At 39.2% G+C, this 27469-nt stretch overlaps 1 protein-coding gene and 1 long non-coding RNA gene across 4 annotated transcripts in view; one reads left to right on the top strand and one right to left on the bottom strand.

The window, feature by feature from the left end:
• The first annotated feature begins 229 nt into the window (after positions 1-229).
• LOC311608357 lies at positions 230-879 on the top strand. Its single transcript, XR_014782922.1, has 2 exons — positions 230-513; positions 623-879. It is a non-coding gene; the product is annotated as an uncharacterized lncRNA (long non-coding RNA).
• A 4355-nt stretch (positions 880-5234) lies between these two features.
• Positions 5235-27469, bottom strand: part of HTR1F (5-hydroxytryptamine receptor 1F) — a 133335-nt gene continuing 111100 nt past the window's right edge. For all 3 annotated transcript variants that reach the window (XM_084800366.1, XM_084800368.1, XM_084800367.1), the window contains one exon: positions 5235-10167. In XM_084800366.1, the coding sequence (XP_084656492.1) occupies positions 9025-10125 (1101 nt within the window). In that variant the 5' untranslated portion in view covers positions 10126-10167 and the 3' untranslated portion in view covers positions 5235-9024. The remainder of the gene's footprint in view (positions 10168-27469) is intronic.

The following is a 27469-nucleotide window of genomic DNA, read 5'->3' as shown; positions in this document are numbered from 1 at the left end:
TTTGTATTTGGGCAGCTGTTTATCTCTCAGACCATAAGCATGTAAAATGGGGAAGTGGGCTGGGCGGTGGTGGCACACGCCTTTAATCCCAGCACTTGAGAGGCAAAGGCAGGCAGATTACTATGAGTTCGAGGCCAGCCTGGTCTACAAAGTAAGTCTAAGACAGCCAAGGATACACAGAGAAACCCTATCTCAAAAACCAAAAAGAAGAAGAGGAAGAGGAAGAAGAAGATGAAGAAGAAGAAGAAGAAGAAGAAGAAGAAGAAGAAGAAGAAGAAGAAGAAGAAGAAAGATGGGGAAGTGGCCGCAGACCTCAAGGGTTATCTGTGTTAAGATGGTTGAGCTAAGTAAAACTGATGAAGTTCTTCCTCCTTGAGTTTTAAAGCTAGTGACGTCACTTCTAGAATTCCCGTGGAGAGAACTATTTCCTTCAAAACTGAAGAACTCTTGGTATCCTCGACGTCACGCCAGAGGTCGCTCCTCCTGTAAGAAACCGTTGCCACTGAAAAGAAGGTGTGATGCGTGATTTCATGTGAATTGGGCGGATGTCAATACCTTAATTTTGAGATAACAAGTGTATTTATTTATTTATTTATTTATTTTTGTTTGTTTTTTAAGACAGGTTTTCTCTGTGCATACTCGGCTGTCCTGGATTCACTTTGTAGACCACGCTGGCCTTGAACTCACAGAAACCACCTGCCTTTGCCTCCTGAGTGCTGGGATTAAAGGGGTGGGCCACCATGTCCTGCTGTATATTTATTTTTTTACATCCATTTCAAAGTAGTAATAAAAATATTACATTTAGGAATAGGCAATTTGTACTTACATATTGAATATATAATTAATAATGATTCCCAGTGGTAAATAATAAATACCATTGACATCATCATGTGTTAGAAAATTGTTGTCCTTTGAATTTCACATATTTCATTGTCAGTAAGATATCCCCTAATAACTGAAAAATGGAGACTCCCTTTCTAATGTTAGTCAACTTTTAGCCTCTTCCTTGTAATAACATACTTGTATTTCTTTATTAAACACAAATGTAAAGCAAAACCAGCAGTTTAAGTCAGTTATGTAAGTCAGAACACAGCGCAATGGACCGGGCTTACGTAGAAAGGAGGTTGCCGTTGATGTTTATTTGGGACCATGTGGATATGGTTAGAAACACGAACAGTTCCAACACCCAGGAATCTCAGGCAGGAGGATCTCCAGTTTGTGGCCCACAGTTTTTGTTTTTTGGTTTTTTGAGCCAGGGTTTCTCTGTGTAGCCTTGGCTGTCCTGGCCTCGCTTTGTAGACCAGGCTGGCCTCGAACTCACAGAGATCACCTGCCTCTGCCTCCTAGTGTGGGGATTACAGGTGTGCGCCACCACTCTCTGCAAACCATGGGGTTTTTATAGTGAGACCATGTTCCAAAACAAAAGCTAAGTAAGATGGCCCAGGTGTGGTGGGACATGCCTTTGCTCTTAGCCCTGGGAAAGCAGAGGCAGACAGGTCTCTGAGTTTGAGGCCAGCCTGGTCTACAAAGCACGTTCCAGAACATCCAGGGCCACATAGAGAGATTTTGTCTCAAAAAAAGCAAACAGCCAGTAGGGCAGTGGTGGCACAGGGCAGGAGGAGGCAGAGGCAGGAGGATCTTTGTGAGTTTAAGGCCAAAGCAAACACAAGCTCACGTGTCCCCAAAACCTTCAAAGAAACAAGCACACATCTTTTAAGTAACTTAAAATTACCATTTTAGTAATTATGAAAACTAAATATTCATAAAGAAAGTTGGAATATTTAATGGGAATAAGGAGTAAATGGAAATAATGCTCTGTGTCACTGACTTAAGTACAAAAGGAAGTCCAGGTTCAAACAGTAAAATGTGATCTGTGCTTAACAGCAAGGAATGGAAGGTATTTGAGGAGGAAGATGAAGGCTGGAAAAGCTATGTTCATGATATAAGGGCATGGGAGAGAGGGACCAGACCTGAGCAGACAGCATTCATTAGGACCAAGGACGATAGTGGGAGGTGACATTTTCCAGAGTTTTCTTTTCTTATTAATACCAAGACTAAAAGCCACAGTAGAGTCTGTATGTACTGGAATCAGCAATAGAGATACAATACGACTTTCTTCAAAAATTAATCTATTTGGGCTGGAGAGATGGCCCAGAGGTTAAGAGCACTGTTGGTTCTTCCAAAGGTCCTGAGTTCAATTCCCAGTAACCACATGGTGCCTGACAACCATCTGTAATGTGATCTGGTTCCTCTTCTGGTGTGCAGGCATACATGTGGGCAGAATGCTGTATAAATAATAAATAAATATTAAAAAATCAATCTATTTATATAATTTAGTAGTAATTTAATCTTTGTAAACCTAAAATCTGGGATTCTGGTTCAGTTTTGTTTGTTTTTTGGTTTTGGTTATTTTGAGACAGGGTTTCTCTATGTAGTCTTGGCTGTCCTAGACTAACTTTGTAGACCAGGCTGGCCTCGAACTCACAGCGATCCATTTGCCTCTGCCTCCAGAGTGCTGGGATTAAAGACATGTGCCACCATGCCAGCTCCCGGTTCTGTTTTAATCATCAGAATTTTCATTTCACATGAAAATTCTTTTAACCATTTAATGGATAAAAGCAAAGCCACAATCCTAAAACATATGGGAAATCAGCTCTGAATGCACCAACATTGAGAATTAATGCAGGAGTTGGGTGGGGGAGTGCTTGATTACAAGTTTAATAGGGCAGACAAATTGTATTACATCTTTCTACAAAGATAAATGAGATAGCCGCAGGTGTGTGGGGGGCATGGGTGGTGGCGTATGCCTTTAATCCCAGCACTCGGGAGCAGAGGCAGGCGGATCTCTGTGAGTTCTAGGCCAGCCTGGTCTTTCTGCTTTGCTGGGCATGGCGCTTCCAGGAGAGGGAGGAGTTTCCCAGTGCTGTTGACTTGCTTCTCTCCAGACTCAAAGACTCCCACCGAGGGTCTGCAAGTTCAAAGTGTGGCCTTACTCATTTGTTACATTAAAACTGTTTTGGTTAGGCCTAAGAAGCAAATAACTGACATTGGGAGACTGAAACGTATTTTAAGGCTGCCAGCACTACGAGCTGGGCAGAATCTAAACTGATTCTAATCTACTTTTGACCTAACATAAACTACTCTAAACCTCATAACATACATACATCCCAAGCACTTGCCACTATGATACTTGGGCCATTTGTCTCCTCCTCGTTGTCCACCTTCAACTCTGCCAAATTTGCTCTTCCTCTCCCAGCTAGCCCCGCCTTCCACTTCCTGTCCTTCTGCCCAGCTGATTGGCTAACCAGCGCTTTATTGACCATTGATATATCCACTCAGCATTCCTCCACACATTCCAGACTTACGGATCCAAGGAATAATTATGGTGACTTAACATTTCGTAGCCTTTTTAGCCTTTGAATGTGTTTGCCTGCTCTCACTATCTCCTTATTCTTTCAACCCTACTCTGAGGGAAGGAGGATTGCACGGTATTAAGTTAATGGTTGTCAGAAGAATGGAGACTCCAATTTTGCCTTTTCAGATTTTAAATGTGGAACATCATATGTCCAAAAAGCTATTTCCTATGTCATGAAGAATTTTCTCTATGCCGTAGAGAATTTAAACAACATTGTCACTGAGAATAGAATATATTTTATTTTGATTTATTTTTAACTAAATGTGTTATCCTTTACAATGCTTTTGGTTTTGACCTCAACTTGGGCAGTTTTACTTTTGTAGTAGTGGCAAGTCTTTTACTAAACTGTTAGACTAATCTCACTTTCAGTTCCTATAGCCACAGTGCCACACTTAACTACTAGGGTCTTTTACAGCACTGCTGTCCAGAACTGAAGCCCCAGGCTCCACCTTCATTGGAATAATCTAAGAGAAGTGCTGAGTGCTTGGGATGAGGGCTGAATTCATAGACCTACATGCCTGTGTATGTAACAAGCACCAAAGGTGATGTTTACTCACTCAGATTTTAAAAAATCTGAAATCAAATGTTCTCCTGAAAGAAATTCTCTTCTTCTTACTTCATCTTCAAACTCAGTGGTGTTTTAAGCTAAGATGATTTTTCCTCCTAGTTTACTTCTTAACAACTCTTTGCTTTGCAAAAGATAAAAGGGCGTGTGTTTGCACATTCCTGTCCCCTCTGCTAGGGTTAGAGTTGACTCATAGCCAAGCCCAACAGTACTAGGCAAACATTGTTATTATGTGTGTATGCAGAGGGAGAGGGAAGAGAAGATAAATACTATGTGTGCATGTAGAGGGAGGGGAGTGGATACAGTGGTTTTTACATTAATTGTGTTAAGGTGGGAGAACCTCACAGCACATCTTCAGCCACAGAGGAGAATTACATAATAACAATACACCACATCAACTGTAAGTTTGATTTTGGCATACATATTGAGTGTACATGTTTTAGGAATATTAATACGATGTGAAGCTACTGGGGACAAATCTAGCTTCACTGTGTCCACATAGGACAGAAGTTCCTGCGGAAGTGGGAGAGTCCATGGAAAAAACTAGAACCAACACTGCACACAAGCTTTAGTGAGAAACTACTTGAACATGATTTGTGGTTCTTTTTGATAAAAAGAATAGTATACATTTTTCTTAAAGAGGAGATTTTATGATTACTATCCTTTTTATTTTTTAAGACAGAGTTTCTCCTTGTAGCCTCATTTATTGTTTTTTTTTTTTTTAATTTTTGTTTGTTTGCTTTTTTTTTTTGAGACTGGGTTTCCCTGTGTAGCCTTGACTGTCCTATACTGGTTTTGTAGACCAAGCTAGCCTTCAACTCACAGAGATCCACCTGCCTCTGCTTCTCTGACTGCTGGGATTACAGGCGTGGGCTACCATGCTCAGCATTATTTATTTATTTATCTATCTATTTATTTATTTATTTTTTGGTTTTTGAGACAGGGTTTCTCTGTGTAGCCTTGGCTGCCCTGGACTCATTTTGTAGACAAGGCTGGCCTTGAACTCACAGCGATCCTCCTGCCTCTGCCTCCCAAGTGCTGGGATTAAAGGCGTGCGCCACCACGCCCAGCCTATTTATTTATTTTTTTATGCCACTCTTTCTAGGTAGATTTTAAACACTTCTATGCTTTGGAGAAGATGTTCCATATCAATAGCCAGACATTATTGCAATGTTAGCTGATGTTTCTCTCAGTAACAAGTTCTTCATTTTAAATAATGGAAGGAAGTCAACTGATTCAAAAGACCAAGACAAGTCATTATAAAATATGAACTTTATTCATGACAAAATATCAGTTTGGTTTTAGAGACATTTAATGGCAAGTTAAGGGTGTAAGCATGATGAATTGTTACTAGGAAGACACTAGAAGCACATCTGTGACAGATCACTTTAGTAGGGTTGCATCTTAAAGCGAGCACTATTGTTTTTGAAGGACTTTGGGATGTATTAGGAAAAAAATCTTTCTTGTTCCTACTGCATAATTTAGGAAATTCTGACCTAGAATTCAAAAATAGTCTATAAATTCATGACAAAATGGTGTTTTACTTGAAGTAGAGATGCATACCAATGATGAGTTTATGATTATGTCTGCCTTCGTGACATATGAGGGAAATCAATACATTTCGTAACAACTGGTTTAAACACTTTCCCACTGATTTCTATTTAAAGAATCTTGGTAAAAGGCACAAGATTAGAATGAAAGGTGTGACTATGGGGTTTAGGCTATGGCAAGGGGATGAATTTGTTACTGGCATAGTAAGCAAGAAAGATGCTTAGCCTAGGTAGGTCAGGTGCACATAGCTGGGGAATCAAACTCTTCAGTGAATCAAAAGTAAGAATGATCTTTCTAAATTCATAAGGAAGGCTGCTCTTTAGCATGGGCTCATCACTTTCTACTTACTGGATATTTGTAACAGGCCTTGTAAAACAAAATAAAAACAAAACAAAACAAAGCAAAACACATTGGCTGAGGCAGTTCATTTTCTTAAACTAAACTGAAAGCTCACATTTCATAAGCATGTGACACTTAAACACAGTCTGTATGTAGCTGTGTGTATGGACATATTGAACTAATGTTGATATCCACTCATTTAACTTTCTTATTTCCCTAGTCTCTTGTTTTTGTTTTTAATATAACTTTTACTTGAAGAGATTTAGATGTATAATAAAATAAAGCCTTTGATTGATTTTATGGTACCACTGTATTAAGATTGTAATAGGAAGTAACCTTAATCTTGTATTTAATCACCTCTGATGATACTTAATGTTTTCATCTTCTGTCTTATTTGCTTAAAAAAGAAGCCACTACCTTGTATTATTTTTCCTTTGTGACAGCTCTTAGCTACACAGAAATTTTTTATTCTAAGGATAAAGTGTTTACATTTTGAGAAGCTGGTCTTGTCAACTGTAATGTGTTCTCCACACATTTCAAAGAAAATGCAAATTTGAGGTTTCAAGCTCCTACATTGCCACCATTTAAAGACATTGAGGGGGTATCACTGACACTTATTCATTAGTGATGGCAACGCTTGCGGGGCAGATGAGGATGAGCTGATACTGCTCTGTGTTGCAGCAGCTTTCAATCAAATGATGATGCTACAACACGGACAAGGGGAATTTGCTTCTCCTCTGAGCTCTCAAGGGAGATTGGTGCAACTCCTTTGTCACTTGTGACACTATTTTTCTTGATCTGAAATTTGGTCTAACTCAGATCCAAGGGCAATATTTGTACTCGGGGTTATTTCGCTTGAAATTGTTAGTGGTTTGCATCTCTTGAGAGTTTTCCCAGCAAGGCAGAGGTGGCACACAGCCATAATTCCAATGCTTGGGAGGCAGGGGCAGGCAGTGGAAAGGTGTTTGGTTGAATAAGTCACAGAATCAAACGTTGTCAAGTGAGAGGCTAAAGGGGAAGAGAGCAGAGAATGTTAGGGGAGACACAAGGCATGAGAGTGGAGTATAGTGGAGTGAGGACAAAACACATGCCTGGGAGCCTCGTTTGCTTAAAAATACTGAGGACAGAGAGCAATCTAATCTCATCTATACGTCAGTTTTGCTTAGTCCGGAAGTGGTCAGTAGTGCCTATGCATGTGGGCACATCTGAACTTTGCATACTTCAGGAAAAAGTCCTGTCAGTTAGTCGCCTTATTTCTGGTAAAGGTCCTTTTAGGAGCTCAGCCCATCCTACTGTCTTGTTGCAGTACATGTTGTAATCTACAGACTCCATTTTCACGTCATCTCTTACCTTTTCCTTACTTTTATTTCCACTGCCAGAACCAAGTGCAGCATTTCACCACCCATTACGTGGACTATTGGCTTGGTTTCTGGTAAGAAGCCAGCATCTTGTGTATTCTCCCTGTTTTTCAGATCTCTTCAGAGAAGCTTTTCCTCTGTACCCCTTTGCTTCAGATTTTCCCCAAGCTTGTAATACTTTGAAAATCATCATTGAGAATTCAACGGTAGTAACAGAATCGACAGCACATTACTTTTCTTGGCATTAAAGTCAGTCTTATTTCCTTTGTTGCCGTAAATGGCTAGCAACTCTTGGCATGTCCCACAACCCTAGAGTGATAAAGCCTGAGCTCTTTATGTTGTCACCACACGGACCACGCCCCTTTATTTACACATGCTCTAATACGGCTTTATTTGATACACATTTGAGATATACTGCTTATGAAAATGTTATTTAGCTAGATGTCATCAGTTTTATTTATGTACAACCACAACTATGTAAATAACTCACTTGCTAGATCCTTGTTTATTATCTTCCAGTTTAATTTTAATTCTGTATTGTTTTTCCTTTACATTGATGGAATAATTTGTGTTTCATTTCCTCTGTATCTTCTGTCTAGTACATGTCTCATTGCCATATATATACAAATATATATATATATATATATATGTATGTATGTATATATATATAATCACACCTCTAGATATCTGTTACACCAAGGGCAGTGCCTCACAGACATATAAAAAGTGATGTAATGTACTCTTAAACACTCCACAAAGAAAGAATATTTTATAATGTACACAAAGTTGCAACTTAAGGAAGCGTGTTTTTCTTCAAATATATTGTTTTTTAAAATGGTCTTGATTTGTAAAAGTTGTCCTAGTCATAATAAACAGATTTTTCATGAAGTCAAAGTTTTAATAATTCCTATTATATTCTCTACAATAAAAAGGAAATAACGTTCAGTTCTTAAGATATGGAGATATATTATAAAAACTGGGCTTACTAACATTAGTAGAGGGGAAATAAATTTTATGTTAGTATGTTAGGTTTAGTAAGTAACTTAAGGTACTTAGTGTTTAAAGTTTGATTCCTAAACAATGGACAATGTATATTACACTTATACAATAATTGTATAATAAACCTTTCTAAGCTTGGGAATTTGATATCAAATACTGATATTATGAACAAAATAATATTATTCTAAAACTTGATAATAAACAAAGTGAAGATAGCAAATGTGCAGAACATTCGGGATGTTGAAATATTTTTCCATATTTAGCCCACTGTATATGATGCTTTTGACTGTCCAAATAGGAGGACCATATCAAAGCCCCTGAGTTTAGTTTCTGTTGCCTTCTCTTCAGCTTTGCTAAGATAAGATGGGGAAGCAGTAAGAGTAGTATTGTAGTGAATAATATTTCTTATATGAATTAATAAGCAATGAGATGACATATAAATTATCCATGGAAGTGTGTTAATTGAGAGATCCTCTAGTTGTAAAATATACACCAGAAAAACATTGTAATTAGTAGTATGTGTATACATATATATATTTCCAGTTAGGTTTTTAGGTATATTGCATAGAAAAAATATTACTTATAAGCTGCATAAATTATTTCCTAATTTTGATAACACTAGAATGATGATCAAATTAATACATCTTCTTCTTTTGTGCTATTAAAAATAAATTTATGTTTAGCAGTCTTAATATATTTTCTCTAAAAATTTAAATGTTTTATTACTTTACATTCATTTAGCTATTTCCCCCTAAACACATAGGGCCTCCACCTTTTAAAAATAGGCTTCTTTTAACCTAATATCGACACCGTACAAGTTTTTGGAAGGCTTTCTTGAAATCTTCATTAAAGATGGTATAAATCATTGGATTTATAAGGGAATTCAGGTAACCAAGCCATGCCAAAAAATTTGACATTTCTTCAGAAATTTTACATTTGTCACAGACATTAACAACCAATTCTTTTACAAAAAAGGGCAGCCAACATATTACAAACGCACCCAGGATCAACCCTAGGGTAGTGGCTGCTTTGCGTTCTCTAGTGCCTGAGATTTTCTGTCTTCTCCAAGATTTCTCATGCTTCAACTCAGATCTGGGGCTCTTCACTGTGCTATGAATTCTATCGAAGTCTGTTGACGGATCAGATAAGGATTTTTCTAGCATGTACGATGTGGAGACCAGTTTAAAGCTCCTCTCACTACTCTCCAAAAGGACTTGGCCATTCAGTTCCTCCTTCACCATGCGGCTGGCTTGTCTCTTGTGGTACAGTGTCCTTGCTGCCCTATATATTTTGTAGTAGAGAATCAGTATCAATACAAGTGGGATGTAGAAAGCTCCAAACGTGGAGTAAATCGTGGAAACAATGTGGTCATGCTTGATGACGCACTCATCATCTCGGTTGGTTCCTTGGTGCCTCCAGAAGAGAGGAGGCATAGAGATGAAGACAGATATAACCCACACTATTGTAATCATGATGCCAGCATGCCTGGGAGTCCTCTTCCTGGCATATTCAACAGCGTCTGTGATTGCTCGGTACCTATCCAAGGCTATAGCTGACAGATGCAAAATGGAACATGTACAGCAGATGATGTCAACGCTCAGCCAAATGTCACAGAATACTTGTCCCATAATCCAACTCTCTCTTACAATGTACACAATGCTGAAGGGCATCACCAGGACAGCTACAAGAAAATCGGTAACTGCCAAAGAACAAATTAAATAGTTGGCTGGGTGGTGCAGCTTCCGTGTCACAATGATTGCAGCTATCACGAGGGAGTTGATGGTGGTTGTCATCAGTGCCAGCCCGGACAGTGTGAGGGATACCAGAATTTTGGATGGCATTCGGTTTAACAGTTCCTCGGAGGTCAAATTTTGATCTGATGAGTTTAAAAAATCCATTTTTTTTGTTTAAAAGATTAATATAGTTGAAAAGATGAATACCTGTAACAAAGGAGGGGGAAACACAGTTCAGAGAAGGTTTTAAGAAATTTTCTCTGTTTTGTTGAACACTTTAAAGAATATGTGCATGTTTTTCTAGAGCATTCAATGGACTAAATATTGGAGTTCAGATTTTTCCCCTAACTTAATTTCTTAAGAAATTACAATGAGAACACTAACAAATAGTAACTTTTGAAACATTTATTAAAGTGGTCTCACATAAGGCAGTTTTTATGAGTAAACTAACCAATTATCCAATAAATTCTCCATGATTATGAAATTGTTTTAAAAAACTCTATTAGTTCTATCTTTATGTTAATATTTTGTATATGCATATTTAGTAATGTGACAACATTAGAGGCAGCACTTAAAAATGGTAAATGTATTTGTATTTAATTTAAAGTTACTTGAGAACATCATCACTGGGTATTTATAATGTATTTCATGCTATGATATAGAGGCTACATAGAGAGAAATAAAAATATTATATGTAGCATTTTATAAAATTTTAAAAAATGTTAGTAGTCTTTGGGAATGAAGTAGTTAATTTGGTTTGAAAAGATAAAATAAGATTAGTTGGAGTCACATAACCTGACATTATCTATTATAACTATGGTATACACGAACAAATAGCCCTTTTACCAAGCGAACTGCCAGTTAGGAGAGCTCATAATGGCAGTCACCCTGACAGTAATGTTGTTTTCTTTGTAAATCACTCTTACATTGATTACATTACATTGCTGCTTAAGGAGGACCCTGTATCCGTGGTTTATAATTGTTGTTTTAGTCTGTTATTTAATTTAGCTGGAAGTCAAATAAGGGCTGAGAATGTATGTAGCTAGCTCAATGGTAAAACTCTTGCCTAGCATGTGTAAAGCATTTGAGTCTCAGTATGAAAAGAGTCAAAGAACAGTAATTGGAGTATACTCAACTCAGATATTTGTAAACCAGGCACCCAGTTCAGCTCAGGTAATTGTAATATATATATATTTTTCATAAGATGTTTCTTTATTTCCCATTAATTCCCTTCTTTTTCTTCCATAAGTTTTAGTGACTACTTGGATCTCAGTGAAGGATGGTCAGGAAGTAGAAATTGAGATTTTTATTATTTAGTTGTAATTGCTACTTTATAAGCATATCTTAACATTATATTTACTTAAAGGTGAAAATACTTCTGTTGTTAGAACTGGACTGATAACATAGCTTTAAAATCTTAATATTTGTATGTTCAGTATTTCATAAGGATATGAAAGATCATGTATTTCTCTTGCTGTTTTAAATCTGTCTGTGTTTGGGTACCAGAACAAAATTTAATTTTGATTTTCAGGTACTCGTGAAGCCAACTGCAGTGAAGCAAATTGGATGCCAGAAAATACATGCATACCCACCACCTAGATTAGTGATAGGCCATTTTGTAGTTGAGAAATTGTCTCCTTTCTACAGAATGCCCATCCCTATAGAGAAACTAAGGTCTACATATCTACATAACGCTTACTGTATAGGGCAACACAGACAAGTCCAGAGAAACAATGACATATAAGTCCTCCCTAGAAATTCTAACCCAAAAGTTATTAAATCCAGCAGCTCTCAGAATAGCACTGAAGGCTTTTTAGGCCCTATTCCAGGGTCTAAGCTTTGGAGTCTGATTCAGTACGTCCTGTGTGAGGCTCTAAGATCCACATTTCAGACATGTTTCCAGGTGACAGGGATGCTAAAGCAGCAGAGTCTGTCTCTGGGTTTAATCATCCTGGCTGTTTTCCATAATTGTCTATTTTTTTATAAAATTTCTCTCAAGTGATAGCATCTACAATATTTCAAAATTTCTTCAACCCATTTTTTTCCCCTCACATTCTTACCCATTCAAGACTCTCAAATAAATGACATCACTATTTTCATTGCTGTATCAGTGGAGCCTTTGGACTTCCTGGTCTAGGGCTATTATGTCCTCTTCCCCCACATTCTCCCCATGTCCTCCATTCTTTCCTGAGAGAATATTGGCTCAGATGACCTGAGATGTACAGAACTCACAGGCACCATCAGGATAGGCACAAAACACTTGCATGCATTTTTCATAACACAGGACCTCCTATTCTTTCTTTTTTGTGTGTCATTTTGTTTATTATTTTCAACTTTTCAAAAATTTTATTCTTTTTTTTTTAACATTTGTTTGGTGTGTGTGTGTGTGTGTGTACATGCATATCAAGGTGTATCTATGGAGGGCAACTTTGAGGAGTCAATTCTTTCCTTCCACCATGTGAGCTTCAGCGATCAAACTCTTGTTGACAGCCTTGCTGGCAAGAGCCTTTACTTGCTAAGCTTTCTTGCTCGCCCTCCATTTCAGTTCGTATGTATTCTCCCTGCAACCATTTTCAGTAAGGTCAGTGATCTTTTATGAAAAGCTCATTCAAAATCCAGTGACACATTTGGGAAATACGACAGATTAATTAATTTCTGCTTTCCTTCCAATTCCCTCTATTCTCTCATCATATGTTTTATGCTATGGATTCAATTAAAAAACTCAAAACTCTGCCGGGAATGGTGGCACATGCTTTTAAACCCAGCACTTGGGAGGCAGAGGCAGGCGGATCTCTGTGAGTTCAAAGCCAGTCTGGTCTACAAAGTGAATCCCAGGACAGCCAGGGCTACACAGAGAAATCCTGTCTTTTTTTGTTTGTTTGTTTTTCGAGACAGGGTTTCTCTGTGTAGCCTTGACTGTCCTGGACTCGCTTTGTAGACCAGGCTGGCCTCGAACTCACAGAGACCCGCCTGCCTCTGCCTCCCGAGTGCTGGGATTAAAGGCGTGCGCCACCATAGCCAGGCAAGAAACCCTGTCTTGAAAAACCAAAAGCAAAGCAAAGCAAACCAAACCCTCAAAACACTCTCTCTCTCTCTCTCTCTCTCTCTCTCTCTCTCTCTCTCTCTCCCTCTCTCTCTCTCGTGTGTGTGTGTGTGTGTGTGTGTGTGTGTGTGTGTGTGTGCATGTCTGTCTACATGTTATCTCATAGTGGGCTCGGAGACCAGAGGAGGTATCCTGTTGTATAACTCTCCTTATTCCTTTGAGACAGAGTCTCTCCCTGAACTTGGAGCTTACTGTTTTTTGACTTGGCTGGTGGCCAGCAAACCACCACTAACCTTTTGTTTCTGCCTCCCACAGTGTTGGAGTTATTCATACGTACAGCCATCGCTGGCTTTCTATATAAGTGCTGAGACTTGAACTCAGGGCTGCCTGCATATGCAGCAAGTGAGCCATCTTCAGTAAGAGCCAAGGCCTTGCCCACTGAGTCATCTCTCTAGCCCTCTGCATAGTTTCTTAATGGGTTATTTTTTGCAATGCTGTTTACTTAGTCTTATGAGAATAGATTTAAAAGTACTAACATTTACTATATTTTAAACTAAAATAACTTTCCACTTTAGTTTGCCTGATTTTGGCATAAGAAATTGTCCTGAAATTTCATTTTGAGTAGAGTATAAAATGAGACAAACTGTCTGGAAGTAGCTACATGGGCTTTCATAATAAAAGTAAATGCCATAGGAAAGAGGACCAGCTAAAAATTAGGAGAGTTATTGAATAATTCAACTGATTTCTCTCCATGTCACCCTGTGGCATTTAAATGACCCTTAACAAAATGGTACTTAATGATAAAAAAAATCCTCTCAAAATTTAATCATATTTTATAACTACATGACATTTAAATATGAATTATAAATATATCAAGTAAACTATATTTCAGTTTACCAGAACCCTGCCCAATATGAATTTAGAAAGCTAATTAATCTTCCACAGTTATATTCACAGACAACAAAGAAGACAGGAAAACAAATAGAGCCAATCACAGTAGGGTTTTAATTTTATTATTTTTTTCTTGCCACCTATATGCAGAAGTTCAACAAATCATTTACTCTGCCCAATTTAGACATGGCCTTTCACTAGACTCTTCACCCTCACTCTTATTCACGTTGCCAGCGTATGACCTTGTTGAGCTAGGGGCATCTATCGGTTACCTGACACAGACCTCACATCGGATGCCTCTTCTATCCTAGAATACATGCTGCTTTCTGTATTTCAAATATTTTTCCTGGGAAAATTAGTCTAGCAAGACCTTCAATCTCATCAGTAAAAGACCAAAAGCTTCTCACACTTCAGTCAGCATAAAAATTGGACAACTTGTTGTTGATCTAGTCACGTGATGCATTAAAAAACTCCTGATTACAAACAATATTTTTAATCTAATGATTATTTATATTTTGTTTGGCCATGTTTTCATAACTTTATTGTCCTCAGGCTAAACTATCAGCTCCTAGGGGAATAGTTTATTTTTTCATGTAAATAATATTAATGAGGGACGAGCTGGGTCATAGTGGAACTCTGTTGGATAAGGTTGAACTCTGACATCTGTGCACCGCCATTTGCACTTGGTCTATGTTGTTGGTGGACTCCCTTTTCTCATCGAGGGTTCTCACTCCACCTGATCTGGTAACCCCAGATCTTGTAAGAAGTTTCACATAGCCCTCAGGGGAGATTGCAGGCCTGACCCTTTTCTGATAAGAAACCAGTTTTTAGCAAACACCTGGGTATTCCTGGAGTACTCCACCCTACGCTAAGAAGAACCTAGCCTTAAGCAAATGGCCTTTAATTGTAAGAAGTTCTTCCCCTACCCATTGGATAATTAATACTATGTTTTCCTTCTTGTGATAGGAGCCTTTGCTACTACATGTAAATGAGGTACTGTACCGCTGTCTGTAGATTAAGTATCCTGGTAACGTAGCCACCGCAAATCAGAGGTTTATAAATAAAGGCTGGCTGGTATGCTCTCTCTTGAGTGCTCACCATCTCCGCCATGACTGTCTGAGACTCCATTAATTCTGGGGGAGAGCTGCTGCTGGATGCCCTGGGGGTCAAGTAGCAATGCCAGAACTGTCATGGCAGCTGAGAAACCACTACTGCCAGCTCAGTCAGTGCTGACCACCTGGTGAAGCATCTGCTGGAGCCTACATCTCACCAGACCTGCCTGCTGGAAGGGTTGTAACACTTTGGTATCATCTCTGGCTTGTGGAACTCCAGAGTCTCCATGGCCATCTGACACCAGCAATCTCATTCTAAAAGAGCTAAATTGTAACACTTGGTGGTGGAAAGTAATTTCCGATCCCCACCCCCTCACCTCCTAACCCCTGTGACCCCCAGTAGCCTGTCCTAGTGCCCAGGCCCAGGGCCCTCATCTTGAGTGCTCTGAGCCTTAGACTGAGTGAGAAATGGGAACTTGGGACCTCTTGGGACCTTTGATCTTAAGTCTCATCAGTTCTCGTTTGTACAAGAGCAGCACCTGGACCCACCCTCCAGATGTGGAACCCAAGACACCACCAGCCTCTGAATATCGTACACAGCTTTCTTAAATAGACAAGATTCCAAATTCAATTCTATCAAGACCTTATGAAAACCTTCATGTTGGATATTTAAGTTAGATTAATAACAACAATATCTTTTTTGAGTCTTTGTTTTGTAGGTGCTGAATTATTTTATGCATATCAAGGCATTTATTGCTTAAAGTTGCTCCATGAGATAAGAGCAGTCACTATGTTTCTTCATAGATAAGGAAACAGAGGCACAGAAACATCACAAACATCCCTATAATGAAACACAGCAAGCAAGTGATGGGAACAAACGCACATTCTTAACTACCATTCACTCTGAGCGACATGAGTTCATTCCCAGCTGCATGCCAGTATTTGTCTCTGAAATAAAGAATTTGTTATGTAGCACATGTGAGTTCAGATGGTTGCAAATAGCCCATAGGATGAATGCTTAAGATGTGGGTGTGGGCCAGGTCTACGTGCGGGAATTGAAATAGCTGCAATTATTCACACCACTTGCTAATTTCTCTTATTGTCAGGACAATGCAGAGCCTTTATTTCTTTGCTCTTATTTCTCTGTTCCTGCTTATTCCTTTAAGAACCATTTGTTGGGTGCTTTTTTTTTTTTTTAAAAAAAAGCCCCGATTAAACTCTTTTACATAAATAATATATAATTCACACATATAAGACATTTATAAAATAGTAGGTTTCTGTAAGTTTTTTTTCAAACATCCTCAATGTTACTTATCCCCCCCACCAGCCCCTCCTCCCGCCTCAGTCCTGCCCCCTCCATTCCTCCCTCTGCCTAAACCCTCTCCCCATTTTTTCCCTTTTACCTTCATATCACTTGTGCTTTACGGTTCCCCCTCCTTTAAGGTCTCTCTTCCTTCTCCCAACCAACAATCCCTTTTTAGTTTCCTGGATTGTACAGATATTGCAAATCAGATATTCATATTTGGAGACACATGAGTGAGAGCATGCAGCGTCTGCCTTTCTGGGTCTGGGTCATTTCGCTCAGTATGTTTTCCAGTCCCATCCATTTACCTGCAAAGTCCCTGATTTCATTTTTCTTTGAGCTGAATAAAATTGCACTGTCTGTAGGTACCACACCATAAGCTTCATATAGGTATTTGTATGCATATATGTATCGCATGCACACACACACACACACACACACACACACACACACACACACACACTCACACACACACACACACACGTATTTATCTGCTTGTTCTTTTTCCAGTTTTCTCATGCTACCTGGTCCCCCACGCCAATGTGTGATCCAGTACCCGGCAGGCGGACCTGGCAGAGGTGCGGTCAGGTGTGGACTGCAGCCCAGCAGTGTGTGTGAGCCTCTGGGAAACACCTCCCCTGAGGATCTGGGGGCAAGTTTTTCAGAGTGCGCTTCTTTGACTTTTGGTGGCAGACTGCGCGTAAGTTTTAACTTCCCCGGTCTTTACATTTTAGCTTAAAAACTGATATTAACTCTAACACCTTAATTAAACCTCTTTAATCCGGCGATATTCTGAGTGATTCATTCCCTAACCAGTCCCCGATGCCAGCAAGCGTGCTTGAAGAGCCTACTTGAAATTATTTCCTCATCCTTCTTTTCTCTTTGTGACTTATTATTAGAGGGGAGATGCTAATGTTTGAGGAGGATTTATGTAATCAGCCGCGGCAATGGCTTTTGTTCCGCACTGAACACTTGTCTCGATCTATCAAGAGGCAAAATGAGTCATTGAAAAATGACTTTCCCCAAAATAAATATGGCTGCACAGAGGACTGTGCTCTGAGAACACTGCCATTCTCTGCTGGTTACTGATACCAACTTGTTGATTCATCAGACAGACCTAGCCAAAATTTAAAAAACATTAACAACACGTTTTTTTTTTAATCGTATTCCATCTGTTTATTATTTATTTATTTATGTGTATGTATATGTGTATGTGTGTGGGAGCACATGTGCCGTGCTGTGCATGTGGAGGTATGGAGACAGCTTGTGGGAGTAAGTGCTCTATTTCAACCACATAGGTCTCAAGAGGTTGAACTGAGGTGACCAGCCTTCATGGCGGGTCCTTTTAACCACTGAGCCATTTCATCACCCCCTAAATTTGTAAGTATTTAGAAGGAAGATACTAAAGAGGTCTTTACACATTATGCACATTACATCGCTCAAATTGTTCCGAGTATTATTTTCAAGGGACACCCACTTACTGGTCTGATGTACTAGTTAGTGTGTGGGGGATTAACTTGCAAGTCTGTTGGGGAAAACTTTAGCACAGACACTAGATGTGGAAGCGTTTGCTGCAGGAAAGAAGGAGAACAGGCACATTTCCACAGAGCACAATGTGTACTGTTGCTTTGACTCTTGCTGAAACTCAAAGGAGGAGGAAGCTAAGCGTGTGGGAGGCTGGAGGAGAAGGAGGAAGGTAGGACAGAGGTAGGGGTGTGGAGGCAGTAAGGGCCCCTGTTTATGCCTAAGACCGGGACTTCAGCTCATTACGGCACTGTTGTTATAGTCTGTTCTGTGCTCCTATAACAGAATGCGGCAGAGTAGGCAATTTTAATCACGTGTATCTGTATCTCTCTATCATCTCTGTCTATCATCTATCTATCTATCTATCTATCTATCTATCGCTATCATTTATCTGTCATCTATTATCATGAACATATCTGAGAAATCTAAGGTCAAAGGGCTGTTGTCTCTCAGGAGCCTGTTACTGCATCATCCTGTGGCAGAAGACAGAAAGGCCAAACTGAGTGAGTGGACAAAATTCACTTTTATAACAACCTGTTCTGGCAATTGTGCCATTAATACTTTCATGAGAGCAGGAAAACCACAACCAACATACTTTTTTCTAGGACCCACTTCCCAGCATTGTTCCACTGGGGATTAAGCTTCTAACATAAAACTTTATGAGACCCATTCAAACCGCAGCAACGCCAAGGACAACACTGTGAGATGAACCCAAAGTTCGACAGAACTTCCTCATTTACTGGTACAAGCTCAGGGAAGTTCCACAACTTTCAAAGACCCAGCTTCATTATTTTAATGCAGAGATAACACACCGCACAAATTGTTGCTGACGATTTATTATAAATCCTTTAGAAACCACCTCCCCCAGTAAAGTTTATGTATAGATGGTGTAGTATAAGGCTAGACACCCCTATTTTTAGACTTGGGATATGCATTGGAGAGGTGATATTGTGAGTCTTAACAGGCAAGCAGTGGTATTTATTTTTACTGCATCTCTCATTTTAGTATTCTCATTGCTTCATATTGCATGTAAGGAGGTGTTGAGATGCAATAATGTACAGTTGCCATGGATGAGCAATGTTGCATTTCCCTAGTAGCCAAGGTAAAATGGAGACCACCGTACACTTGGCAAGTTAGGAATGGAAATTTTGGAAGAACACACTCAAAGACCCTGTCCTCTGCATGTTTAACACTCCCTCTTGTTGAGGGCTTGAGAAATCAAACAGTTCACTACATATGACAATTGAGTTAAGGCCACCTTATGTATGCAGAACCCGAAAATGCCATACCTTTTCTAGAATGTTGTTGAAAAGTTGTCATTTAACTAAATGCATATATGAAGAGTATTTTTAAAAATCTAGGATTAATTACTAACAATCTAGTATGTATCTTAATCTAGGTAATAAAGTATTTGATTGAACAAAGTCCACTTTTTTTTCTTTTGTTTTTTTGAGACAGGGTAACCTTGGCTGTCTTGGACTCACTTTGTAGACCAGGCTGGCCTTGAACTCAGAGAGATACGCCTGCCTCTGCCTCCTAAGTGCTGGGAATAAAGGCGTGCACCACCTCACCCAGCTGAACAAGGTCTACTTTTAAAAGGAGTGTCAATAATGAAAAATATTTTTTTCTGTGAATAAACATCATGGTAAAACATTTTTTAGGCTATAATGAATAGCCTCCAAGTGAGTGATTGGAAAATAAATAGTGGTTTTTTTGCTTGGGGACAATTTAATGAAACTTTTAAATGAATGTTTGGGAACGGGATGTGGTAAGGGGCTTACTCATTATTTAGATCTTGGCTTCATAAATAAAATAAACACAGATGCATCTTGACTTACTCTACATAGAGGGCTTCTTTTAAAAATTATGTGAAAATTAGCATGGAAGAGCTCTCACATATGGGAAGTTTTCTCTTATTTTGGTTTTTCGAGACAAGAGTTTCTCTGTGTAGCCTTGGCTGTCATGGCCTCACTTGATAGACCAGGCTGGTCTTGAACTCTCAGAGATCTGCCTGCTTCTGCTTTCTTAGTGCTGGGATCGAATGTGTATGCCACCACCCCTGGCTTCCATATGGGAATTTGTAAAGAAGTCCATCTTGGAGCTTGGTATGGTGGCACATTCCTTTAATCCCAGTACTTGGGAAGTAGAAGCAAGCAGATCTCTGTGAGTTCAAGACCACCCTAATCTGAAAGGAAGTTACAGAACACCCAGGGCTGATACATAGAGAAACCCTTTCTCAAAACAAAACAACAACAACAACAACAACATCCATCTTATAGTTGAGTGGAGAATAGTGAACACCAGAGGCCACTGAGAGTAGTAAGGGGTGGGAAGGAAAGAGAAGATTAGCCAGTGGTTACTACGTTATAGTTAGATAAGAGCAAGAGGCTGGTAGACTGTAGTATTTCACAACAGGGCAACCAAATGCAACAGTGACATCTATTTAATCCTTGGCATTTTGTGTTAAGTCTTTGCCTATTCAGTGTCTTCAAAGTGTCTTGCAAAAGTGATTATTCATAGGTGTGCTTTTCAATATTCTAAAAAATTATCATTATCTGGTGGTCTTGACATATACCAATTGAATTTATTTTAAGGAATGCTGTATATTATCAAAATGCTTTTTAAAAAAATCTATGCAGAGTAAAATATGAAATAACACATCTCCCAAAATTTTCTGTGGTTTTATCTGAGCAACTTCAGTCCTCTAACTTCCATTGTTTTATTTATAATTTGGTATAGTTTTTTTTTCTTTTGGATAGAAGTTAAGTATCATCTGTCCAATTTTATTGCTTATTTCCCATTAATTCTCTCTAAAATGTTTCAACTCTTTCCTTTATTTATTTATGTTTGTGTGTGTATTATTGGGAGGAAGCATAACTATTAGAAACAATTCTAAAAAAAGTCATATGTTCACATGATTTTTTGAAGCTTCCTAAACACACCACACACACCACACACACACACACACACACACACACACACACACACACACACACACACACACACAGAGACAAGCTCAATTTAATTGGAGGCGCCTTACACAGGGGATAATGCTCTTTTCTGAAGTTGCCAAATAAAACCCCAGTGCCCAGTATGTGATACTTGGGATACCTGTCATATATATACTGTGAACCCTCAAACAATACTCTGGATTGCACACAAGAACATGACAAGTTCCTGTTGCTAAACATGCCACATACTTCAGACATAGGATATAGAAGAATCAAACAGGTACTGGCTACGAATCTTCATCACCACTCCCTACCTTTATTTTATTTTTTTAATGTTCCAAAAGGTGCTATGCGAGTTGCTGAGGGATAACTAAAAAAATAGCATAACTATTACTGTTTATTGGAAGCCATTTTCATTGGGTATCCTCTATATGTTAATTCCAAGTGGATGAAACATGAAGACATTCCATCTTGCCCAGCTAATGGCCGTCTGTGACAAGCAGATCTGGATAACAAGGATGCTTTAGTGAATACAGACAATGATTCATTCATGGGGATTCACTTGGATAGCAATGTCAAATGTGGTGCTAACCCATGACTAAGATATTAATTTTCTGCTTATGACAGTTTAACTAAGTATCAGTATCAGAGTATAACTAAGTGGTTTTTAAAAATTTATTTATTTATTTTATTTGCATTGGTGTTTTGCCTACATGTATGCCTGTGAGACGTTGTCAGATCCTCTGCAACTGGGGTTCTAGACAGCTGTGAGCTGCCATGTGATTGCTGGGACTTGAACTCAGCACCTCTGGAAGACTACCAGTGCTCTTAACCTCTGAGCCATCTCTCCAGCTCCCCTAAGTGTTTTTAAATCTTGGGCAAATGACAGAAGTTTAAATTACATAGCGCTATACAGCATATTAGGAATTTATCAAGAAAGGAAAAAGATCATAAGTCAAACATAAAGGAAAAAAAGTAATTGGCAGAGCCAGAGTGGCTCCTAGCGCCAACTTCCAGCAGCTATGACTGTCTGTAACTCTAGCTCCAGCATATAACAGCTTGTTCTGGACTCTATGGCACCTGCACTTTGTGTATACACTCACATCTATATACACATATTCACCTTTAAAAATATATATATTATATGTAATAGGTTTACATAGCTATTGTATGTTAGGATCAGTAGGTTAAATTATAGATCTGGAGAGATAATTGAAGATGGTTGCCTGAATTGTCTCAGGAGGTAGCAAAGGTTAAGTAACAAAGTTTGCTTGTTTTCAAAATGACCTCTCAAAGACAAACACATTTTCAGTTGTATCTGTGTTTTTGTTTTATTGTTGTTGTTGTTGTTATTGTGTGTGAGTGTGATGTATGCATGTGGCCGTGACTGTGGGTACAGGCGCACCGTGTGTATAGAAATTAGAGGAAAGTTTTCACTGGTTCATTTTCTTCTTCACCTTGTTGAGGCAGCATCTCTCTTGCTTCTGCTGCTGTGTGGTGTGCTCCAGGGTAGCAGCAGGGTTGATGTCTGCTTCACAGTGTTGCCTTAGGATTGTGGGGATCATAGGTGTGTGCCACTGCATCTGGCTAGCTTTGCTTTAATGTGTGTTTCAGAAATCCAATTATCAGTCTTGCATGGCAGATTTTTTAGTCAATGGCCTGGTATGTATGTATGTATGTATGTATGTATGTATGTATGTATGTATGTATGTATTTTTATTAGATATGTTAAAATTTTGAGTATATAAAACAACAGACAAATACTGAAATAAATTGCTAAGCTATGCTACAGATATAGCTTAGTTTCTGCAGCATTTCTGATTATTTTATATTTTGCTGATGTAAACAGAAAATCCCTGTTTTATAATGAATGAACTCATAGTACACATATTCTTTTCGTTTCCTTTTTGTTTTTGGAAGTAGCCCTCTGACTTTAGTTTTGTAATTATTGATTAAAACATTCACGTTTTCTTTTTGCTCATGAATTTTAATCTTGGATCATCTTTAGTTTTATGGTGAAGACAGTTTAAATTTGTTTGAATCACTGTTGTCTGCATTTTTTAAGGCTGAAAAATGAGCTGTAGTTTAAAATAATGAGTGGCCACTTGAATTCTATCCATCTTCATTTTCCACAGTTGTTAATACAAAGTATAAGGAGGCATCCTTATAGGATTTGCATCCTTATTGGAGTTGGATATTCTCCTCAAATGTCATTAATGATCCTAAGACACTACCAACCAGCTATCATGACTTCTTAGACAGGCTCTAATTTTTATCTTTTTACAAAAACCCCAAGTTGCCTCCTGTGGTTTCTCCTTTTCTTTTTGTCACTGTGGCATGTTAATATCTAAAAGGGAAAAATATCACCATTCATACTTACATTAAATGTATGTCTTTTTAATGCAATTTGTATATTCAGCATATTGAGCCTGCATATCTAACATGCTAAAGTCATTCAGAGTGTTAAGTTAAAAGTGAATTTCTTATAAACAACAAACAAAGTCATAGATAAATTGTTGCACAGGTTATGTCTATACTGATAAAAATAATATTGCTAGCATAAAATTCAGTGATAACTTGGTATCTTTTAAGAATTCTAGCATGCTTAATGTCTATTAGCATAATTGGTAGGATCTGGATATATTTTACCTTCCTTCTCTGGCTTTACCTCCTTATTATGCAATTTGTTCTATTCCCTATTTTTACATAAAAACACAAATAATAGTGCATTTAATGATATAATTATATGAAATGCAAAGAACATTTTTGTTTCATAATATACTAGATAATGTGTTTACATTAACTTATATAAAACAATTCATAAGCAGCCACAATTGTATTGGCAATTCTCAATAATAATGTTCTAATTTATCATGTCATCTCAGAATTTTCTTTAAAATTTGTGTGATGGCTTTTAGATGCTCTCTATTGTTGAGGGTTTGTCTAGTGACAGGCTTTCTTCCAGTGGTAAAAAAAAGAACAGGTATGTTGTTTATTTACTGTGTTGTATTTTGTTGAGACGAAGTTTAACTCTGTAGCTCAAGCTGCCCTGTAACTCACAATGTAGCAGTTGGCCTCGAACCTGGGGAAATAGGAAGAACATGTCAAACTCGACTAGTTTGAGGCTCTCAACAAATTTAGGCTGTTTTTTTTTTTTTTTTAGAGGGGAGGGACAGGGTTTCCCTGTGTAGACCAGGCTTGAACTCACAGAACCTTGCCTGCCTCTGCCTCCAAACCTGGTTTAGAGTAGTGTGTGTGTAGAAGAAGAAAAAGTCGATTATTATTCAGATGGCTACATTGCGAAGAATGACAAAGGCATCCAACAACTCCCCAAAGTCATCTGCAGGGGTCCTGGAAGAGTAAAGTTTAAATAGGAAGAGATCTACACAACTATAATTAAGTGCAGCATCCTGCCCACAAATATGTGTTCCAATTCTCCCTTTCAAGGTCAGTCCCCAGCTGCAAGACCTTCTGTCTGACAGGTTCTAAATGTTTCTCCAGAAGGTTAAGTTTTACCTCTTGGATGCCCTCCAGGGCTCCAGCCACTTTCTCATCTAGCAGGAGATTCCTGAGAAAATTCTAAGTTTTAAGACACTATTTTTTTAATAGCCTGATAGCCAAAGCGAGAACTTGTCATTCCTTGGCCAGGCAGTGGCGGCCTTCCATCTCAGCATTCTGGAAGCACAGGCAGCATCCTCCAGCATCAGTACCTGTGGCTCCTCTCAGCACTCCCGCACCACGCCCCCCCCCCCCCATCCAAGCACCTCCCTCCCAAGGCCTTCTCTTCTCCCTAGCCCAATCCTTTATATAACTCAGCCCTTTGGCTACCCTGCTCTCTTAGTCTCTTGGGCCAGGCTGCTTCTCTTGATCAGTGGCTCCTCTCCTGGTCCAGTCGTATCTGCTGGCCGTGTTTAGTTTGGACTGTTCCCTTCCTTTTTGGCCCCCTGCTTTCTTCCTTCTCTACAATAAAAATCTTCTCCATGCTTTAGGAGTAGTCATGCCCTTCTCCTTTTATTTCATTTTTTTCATTCGGATGCATTCCACAAAGAAGAGAAGGGAGTAAGTAATGACATTATCGTTTTATATAAACAATATCAAAAAGGGGCAGTGTGAAAGAATGATACCTGCTCAGAACCTACAAGACCAAGATCTCAGCACAAAGGAGATTTCTTTTTCTCAGAGGGACAAACACAGGAGATAGAGGACAAGGGAGAAGGGGAGGGGAACAAGGAAGAGGGGCTGGAGTGGGACAAAGTACTGTGTCTGGATGGACAGGAGGCAGATGTAAAATGGTGGGTTATAAAGGTAAAGGGGGAAACCCCGTGTTAGGATGCGGTATTTCATTTTAATTTAATTCATTTAATTGGGCGTGTTAATTTAGATGAGCCAAAGGGGACTTTTGATCGCTGGACTTCAATACTTTGATAGCTGCGCCTTGGTAGTCAGCATCAGAAGCAGGAAGTGGCCTTAACCAACCCTTGTGTCTATGCGCGGTCACACTGACTGGAAAGAGGCTTCCCTCCATCCTCCCGCCTGCTTCCAGAGCCTTCCTCCGCAAGTTGGAACATTCCTCTCTCCTGGCGCTGGCGCTATCTCTCAGCCGTGGACGGAAGCATCCGTTTAGTCCTAAGCTTGTGCAACTAGGAGACATAATGCGTGATCTCAAGAGAAGTGTGAAGAGTGAACCTTGCTTACTAGCTTAGTGATCCCTGTGGGGCATTCAGGTCGTTAAGAAATGTCACCCATAGCAGGATATCTACACGGGTCGGGAATCCCATCTCAGTCCCTCCAACCTATCAGTTCCGGGGGAAGAATAGGTCTGATTTAATATTTGAGCTTCCTTTTGAAACCGTTCTTAAATTCATTTACTAGTGAGGCTAAGAACTCCAATAGCCCCCCACCCCCGCAACTTCCAAGGTAACAGCCACGGTGTATTATTTTTCTCTGGGTTTTTCAGAGGGGATTCGTCACCCTGCCTTTCTGTAATTGATGAGACCATACACATTTGTCCTGCTGGTTCCTATAATGGGACCCTGGAGTTCTAGAAAACAACGTTTGGGGATGCTTAGGAAGGTTCCAGGTCCTTCTGGTTTAGTATCAGCATTACCTGGTGACAATGAGGAACTGCCTACCCCAGTATCAGGGACGCCACATCAGAAGCACAGATTTCAAACAGTCCACTCTGTTTATGCATGCGGTAATTTAAACTTAATAAAACGTGGGCCCAAGAAATCGACAGAGGAAGGGGACACTGGAAATAACCTGTCACGTGGTTGCACTAGAACGGCAAGAGGAATCACACAGAGGCTTTATAGACATTACTCACATGCCTTTTTCATAATGTCCTCATAAAAAAAATATTATAGCCGTTTACAGCTGAGGAAAGAGAGGCCCAGAGAGGTCTCGTGATTTCATTTATTGGTCCATAGACAGTTAAGGTGGCACAATTGGGATTCAGTACTGGTTGGGTCTTCAGGCTTCTGCCTAAACCCATATTCTTTATTCAGAAGAAGGCATTTAAAATCAGTTTCGTTACCTCTCTAAACCAGAAATGCTCTTTTTCTTTATTTCCCACAGGGATGCCTATTGTTGCTTAATACTTGAACCACTGCTTTCTCTCCTGCATCTAGGATGTTTTCGAAACTGCCACTTGGTAACCACGCACAGGGGTATGGAGCCTCAGGAAGGGTGGGTGGCAGCCTCTCAATTTGCGGCCTGATCCTAGGACTCCCCGTGGACCTCTAAAAAGGTTAGTGCTTGCTCCTCAGCTCTGGAAATTCCACTGTAATTAATCCGGGGGCATGGTGAGGACACAGAGGTTTTGTTTTTGTTTTCTTGTTTTTTGGTTCTACCTTAAGTGAAGGATGCTGGGAACACCTAAAACAGACACATAGACATTTCCATAGAGAAGTGACACAGATGTGTCGGTGCTGGTTCTTTGACGAATTTACTTTGTGAAAATAGCTGCTGAATCAGAGACATTTTTTTCAGATGGAACCTGAGCAAGTTAAAACTTGCTCATGTCTCCTATTTAAAGGATGTTTGTAATCAGCCAGGGTACCGTGCTGTAAAATATGTACTTCCTTCCTTAGTTAGGTTACTCAAGCTTTCCTATTATGTAAAACTCATAATCCATGCAGAAACTGTGGTGGTCTCACGTCACACTGCAGTATAGATTTAATTATTCTACTAGAAAGCCATATTATCAAAAACAGCATGACATATCCTCAAATCAGTATCTTAATCCTTTCACTAATGCTTTTTTATTTTTTACGTTTGCTTCTCTTGTCACTAACACTATTGATGTCTCATAACATGAACCTCAGCAGGCTCTTGTTGCCACTGCAATATTCTTTATTTTGGAAAATTAACTTTTTGAAATATGCAAAGTAGAAGGAAAAAAGGCTTTACTAAATTTGTTCTAGAAACAATATATTATAATCCTATTTAAAAAAAAACATTAAAATGACAGAGGAGAAAATAGCAGTGCTCAAGTTGTTAGGCATCAGCACTGAAGGCATGCAGGAAACCAAGATACATTTACATGTGACAGAGCTGGTAAAACTTAACAATATATGTGTATATATATGTACACACACACACATAACTATAGTGACAGTCTTGTTGAATCCTCTTGATACTAGAGTTTCAGCACTATTGCTGTCCCACCCTACCCATAGAGATGGAAGAATCAGCACACGGCAGACATTAAACACTAGACCTAATCAGAATGCAGAGTTTGCAG

This window comes from Acomys minous (genome assembly GCF_964271855.1).
Source record: "Acomys minous genome assembly, chromosome: 11".
In the NCBI taxonomy this organism is placed as follows: domain Eukaryota; kingdom Metazoa; phylum Chordata; class Mammalia; order Rodentia; family Muridae; genus Acomys; species Acomys minous.
The sequence above is the reverse complement of the archived record's forward strand: the minus strand, read 5'-3'. Positions and strand labels throughout refer to the sequence as shown.